This window comes from Macadamia integrifolia, chromosome 9 (genome assembly GCF_013358625.1).
Source record: "Macadamia integrifolia cultivar HAES 741 chromosome 9, SCU_Mint_v3, whole genome shotgun sequence".
Classification (NCBI taxonomy): Eukaryota; Viridiplantae; Streptophyta; class Magnoliopsida; order Proteales; family Proteaceae; genus Macadamia; species Macadamia integrifolia.
This window is the reverse complement of record NC_056565.1, coordinates 34504011-34509983: the sequence shown is the minus strand read 5'-3', so window position 1 is coordinate 34509983 and position 5973 is coordinate 34504011. Positions and strand designations below refer to the sequence as shown.

Genomic DNA, 5973 nt, shown 5'->3' with positions numbered 1-5973 from the left:
GAAAAATAAAGAATGTAATAACTTTGAATTGTTGGCTATTCTTTGTTCTGGAGAAAATTAAGGAAAATAACTCCACCTTACCATGTAATATTGTATAATGACAACTACGACAGGAGAGTATTTAGTCTACGTTCTAACTAAAGTTAAACTTGGAACTACCCTCGACAGTGCAGCATTGAATGTAATGCAAGAAGGGCTTTAAAGTAGTCATCAGTTGCCCTTGCTTCTAATAAATTTTATTAGACCTTCAATGGTCATTAGTTCTCTCTCTCTCTCTCCCCCCTCCTAACATAAGACTGCACGTGTATGAAAAAAGTGAAAAAACGATGGATGGGAAATTTTTGTCATGACAAACACACACTAAAAGAAATGTTTTGTAACACGTGCATTTGCACTTGTGTTTTTACTAGTGTGTATATATATATATATATATATATGCCACCATTTTCAAGATGTATATGCATATCCAACTACTATTGATTGATTCCATTTATTAATCCATAATCATTAAACAACTTATTCAATGGACCTTTGGGGATTGGAATTATTCACTAAGGACAAATTTTTTATTTGAAAGCTGCCCCATGCCACAGATAAGAGGGCACAATGACCACCAAGCCCCTCTTGGGGGCATTCTTGTGTTCAGGCACAAGGCTGCTAACTCTTGGACAGAAAACACTTACCCTATTCACTAACACAATTTAGATCTAATGATAGAGACAATTCTAGCATAGATCACATGCATGATTTATTATTCCAATGTACACATTCGATATATATCCTTGCCAAGGGTACGAAGACAAAGCATATCAAGAAATTAAATCACTCTGGGTAGGCCTCAATAATTGATGGTAGAGCTGGAATCTGAATGATCTTATAGCGAGGAAATCCTGCTTCCTCCAACAACTTCATCCATTCTATCTTGGTCCTTTCTTTACCACCAGTGTGAGAAATCATAAGCAAATCAAACACCAATCCAGTTTCAGCAAATAAGCCTTCACCTTCTGGCTCCAACACCACTTCAAGAATTATAATCTTTCCACTTTTTTCTAACAACGCTTTTCGGCAATTCTTCAAAATATTGATGCAGTTTTCATCACTCCAATCATGCAGTACCCACTACACATGTAAGCAAAGAAATATAAGAGAGATGGCATTAGTGTTAGAAATCATCTTATATTTTCTACCTTTGGAATCTTGGATGACTTCATATATTTTTTTTTTCGCACTAAAAAATCGTGTGAATTAAAAAAAAAAAAAAAAAAAAAAAAAAAAAAAAAAAAAGGAGATACAAGTTGGGTCTAGGAAGACACCAGAAAAAAAATTACATAGCATGGAGGAGATTGAGATCTTGGGGTCCTCTCCTCACCTTCGGCATGGCCATCAGCAAGGAAGAAGATCCATAACTCCACTAAACAAAGTTAAGAAAATTTATATCTTGGTCTACTCTCTGCATCCCTTCTAATCTCATCTAGCATTGAAAGAGAAAAAGAGGGACAAGAGACAATAGATCCACTTCCAGCAGCACTTTTCGCCAAGTAATCCGCAATTGGAATTGCCTCTTAATAACAATGAGATAGTTTCCATTGAATACTGGATGACTTCATATACCAGTTGGATTTATCCATTTAATTGCTTAAGCTTTTGAATTAGATACTTCAACAAGATCAGGTTCTCGTACACCTTGATCAGAACACATGAACTCCACTAAGTCCATAGACCTTTGCATCATAGAGAGAAGCTCAGTGGAGTCCATCTGTCCAGGTCAAGGTGTACGAAAACCCTAATTGAGAAAGGAAAACCCAAAGATCACCTAAAAGAGGAACTACACATGTTGTGTGTTGTCATTGTCAAAAAGGGAACATGAGGGATCTGATTCGAGCTGCTTCGATTCACATATTGCACTTCTAACTTACGTGTAAGAATTCAACACTTATCCCACTTTCTATCGTTAAAAGCGTGTATAAGAGATGAAAAAAAATAATAATAATAAGGGTCAGTTATTGAATCTTCACAATACATGTACATCTAGGTGAATTATCGGGCAGCGGATCCAAATTTATCCATCTGATTCATGTTAAAGATAGAAGAGAATAGAGAGTTTGGTAGTTAGTTACCTTGAGGAAGAGAGCATCAGCTTTAGGAATGGAGGCAAACATATCCCCTGCGATGTGAGAGACACCTGGGTACTGGGGTGCAGTGTCAATGACATGTGGTAAGTCAAAGTTGATTCCCTTTATATGAGGATGAGTCTTCACGATCTCCGCCACCGCCATCCCAGTCCCTCCTCCCACATCCACCACCACCGACCCTGATCCCATACCTGCAAACCCTTCTCCGTATGCCGACAACACAGCCTTGAGAACAACCTTTGAAGTGCAGGCCAAGCCCTCGTTGAAGAGCTTGTTGAACTCTGGGTTGGCCAAAGCGAAGTCCCAGACGTCGCAACCGTGAGCTCTGGGGAAAGCCACACCACCTTCTTGGACACATTTATTAAGGTAATGACAGGACGTCGTAAACGATGGATGGTTCTCTATTAGCACCATCGCTGCTAGGCTTAACTCGGAGGAGTCCCTTAGGAGCCATTTGGAGGAGTTGGTAAGCCCATAGACAGCTTCTTTGCTGCTGCAGCCGTCGTCGGCTATGGGTTGTGATGAGGTGAAGATGCGTTTGTGCACCAGTAGCCTCATGATTCGTGCTAGGTAGTCGACGTCTGGAGAAGGAGAGTCGAGGCTGGCGGCGATCTCCAACAAGGTAATGGGATGGCCGTGGGAGTTGATGATATCGGCTATCCGTAGCTCAACCGCACATTTTAGGGCCATGGATTCTGCAAAGCTAAGCATTATCTTCCAAATCTCTGCTTGCCCTTGAAGTGTTCTTTCTTCCTCCTCCACTAGCTCTTCTTGCTTCGTCAGCATCTTTCCTCTCTCGATTGCCTAAGACTGCCTGACTCTGAGTGACTACGAATTGATCTTTGAGGGGAGAAGAGGAGTCAAGAATTGAAAGAAGAAAAGCAGAGAAGAGAGAGAAGCTCATGAAAGAGTAATGGGAATGCATGCAAAATATAGTGTATACATTTGTTTCTATTAGTACTATTAAATTGAAGTTGTACCATGACCCAGTTCCAAGTTCCAACCACCCATGGTGTCCATGAAGTCACGTTGTTTTTCCATTTTTTTTTTTTATTACTACACTATCCCATTGTGCCCCGCAGGCCGAGATTGGAACCACTCAACCACCAATTGTACAATCACCTAGTTGTGCAAGTAAACATTAAACATTTATTATAATTTCAGTCCTTATAAAGGTGAAGAATGATATACATGGAAGTAAAAAAAACGAAAGATCAGGGCATGCTTCCCCAGGTCACCTAGACATGTGATGACTATAATAATGAGAGACAGACCATCAGACCTACCCAGGACATCACGAGGAATCGGACAGAAATGAGAGAGAGAGATAGAGAGAGAGAGAGAAAGTATTAAAAATTTATCATTTTTCAAGAAGGTTAGAAACATAAAAGTGTGACGAAACTGCGGAATGGAAAGCCCAAACAACCCACCAAACGGAAAGGAAAGCCCAAACAACCCACCAAACTTTGGCATGTGGAAGGTTAGAAACAAAAAAGTGTGACGAAACTGCGGAAAGGAAAGCCCAAACAGCCGACCAAACTTTGGCATGTGGAAGGTTAGAAACATAAAAGTGTGACGAAACTGCGGAAAGGAAAGCCCAAACAACCGACCAAACTTTGGCATGTGGCATCATGGTTTTAAAATTGGGTCGGGATTGTCTGGATCCAGGTTTAAGAACACGTTTATTTCTACGTTTTGGAAGTTTTAAAATCATTAAAATTTTTCTCAAATAATATACTTTTTTATGTCTTTTGTTTAACTATTTTAGAGGGTTAATGGTCGAATTAAGCGAAATGAAGTGATGCAGATGATCCAAATTTAGGTGAAATAATACATTTTTTTTATTAAAATGATCGAAATTTCAACGAGATGACTGAAATTTGACGAAAATTGTGTCTTTTTGTGTTTTGTATGCAATTTTATTTAAATAGAAAATTATATATCAAAATATCTGAGATTTCGCTGAATTTTTGAACTATGGTATGGATTGAATTTGTATCGGTTAAGATCGATCATCAACACCAATTCAATTCGTATTGATCTACTAAAAAGGTATAAGGGTAAAACAGTCCAAAATAACCAAAACAATTCTTTTTTAAAGAGATAAATTCATCCAATCCGATCCAATCCAATCCCAACCAATATCAATCCAATTCATATTGATATCAGTTGAGATATATCGGGAGTTTTAAAACCTTGATCGGCACTGATGTATCTTTATGTTTATGTGGCATTTTTTTTTCATTTTTTGTGAAGAAAGAATCCCATCAGTTTGGCCTAAGAAACATTTAGACATAGCAGATAGGTGTACAAAAGATTACGCTGCCCTTGCGTATGCTGAAAATGCTCTTATTTATACTTTTGTTGCCCCACCTAGCGTGCATCTAACGTTTCTTACGCCAAATTCATAGGATTCTTTTACCTTTTCTTTATTATGACATGTAATGACGTGGATACAAGAGGGCGTTCCCAACTACCCCATGATGTTTTGATTTTTGTTACAAAATGGGCCCGCCTTTAAAAGAATCGTGAGCAAAAGCTATTATCTTAATATTCAATCCTCTAATTAAAAATAAACAATTTAAAATTTTAAGTTGTTATTGATTATTTTTTTAATAAATTTATTTTCAATAGCTGATTAGCTATAAAATATGCTGATGAGCCACAAAGGCTGTGATTTCACCCAAAAAACAAAAAACTCAAAATCTGCCAGATCTGTTTTCCACAAAATGATAAGCTTCCCTAGCCTTCACATAAAGCATAGGATTGAGTTTTACTTCAGTTACGGGTTTTTTTTATTTTTTATTTTTTATTTTTTTTTATTTTAACCAAGGTGTCCAGGCGAGCTTACGTGCACCTCGACTAATCCTCAGGGTTGTACGATAGGGTTCAATCCCACAACCTCCGCTTCTAAGCGCCAACTCTTCAAGTTGAAGCTGCTACTACTAAGCTATTCTAGTGTTCATAAATCCGAAGATAAAGTACGTAGTGAACTTCAATCCGATAGGAAAAAATTTACTCCATATGCATAAAAGAGTAAAAGATCACTGCCAAGTTATGTGACCCATGTTTGATTTTTCCTTATGCAACCTTATCCATCCGTCTAAAGATTCCTTCCCATGGTGACAGCGAGGAAACCCTCTCACTATGTTTTATTACCCTTTAAATTTAAAGAATGTCAATGGATAAAGAACACCTGACTCCTTGATGGACGGGCCCAATTAATGGGGTCTGGGCTGAAATTAGTCCAACCCTTGTTAAACCCAGAGAATCTAGCCTGTGCTTGCCTCTTCCATAAAGCCTATTTATGAAATAACTTCTTAATTTGAAGGGACAAATGGATGGTAGTTTGGCGTGAAGTTGGTCCCACGCCTTGAGTTTAAGTAAACTTGAATCTGGGCCTGGGCTTGTCTCTTCAACCTATCCACTTGATGAAAACTGCAAAGTTCAAGCTAGTGATATAAACTTATGGACCACGTTTTCCTTGAGCCACAGTGAAGTAGGAATTCTGGCACTGATGGTCAATGTTGGTGTTGGATGGGCACAGGAACAGTGAAGGGTATTTTCAACCTCAACACATACGGGGAATATTGATGATCTTAGATGCATGGGTGTTTCCTTCACCATAAATTGTATAGTATCTCAACGATGCCTAAAAATTTTCCTTCTCTTTTCTATTGAAATAAAAGAGAAAATGTGGAAGTGGGAGAGTCAAAATTGAAAAGAGGATTCCTCACTTCTTTCTCTCATTCAAAATCGTGCATGAGACTTTCATCTCCCACGGCTCCTAAGTGATAAAAGAAAGAAGATGAGTTCTTCTTTCTTTTTTGATTACCTTCCT

The 5973-nt window shown here is 38.3% G+C and overlaps 1 protein-coding gene across 1 annotated transcript; it reads right to left on the bottom strand.

Moving 5' to 3' along the window:
- Positions 1–459: 459 nt before the first annotated feature.
- On the bottom strand, positions 460–3332 carry LOC122088527 ((R,S)-reticuline 7-O-methyltransferase-like). Its single transcript, XM_042657821.1, has 2 exons — positions 2118–3332; positions 460–1119 (listed from the first exon to the last, which is right to left on the bottom strand). Exons 1-2 carry the CDS (start codon positions 2916–2918, stop codon positions 823–825), a joined length of 1098 nt encoding a protein of 365 aa, XP_042513755.1. The 5' UTR covers positions 2919–3332; the 3' UTR covers positions 460–822.
- Between the last annotated feature and the right edge of the window lie 2641 nt (positions 3333–5973).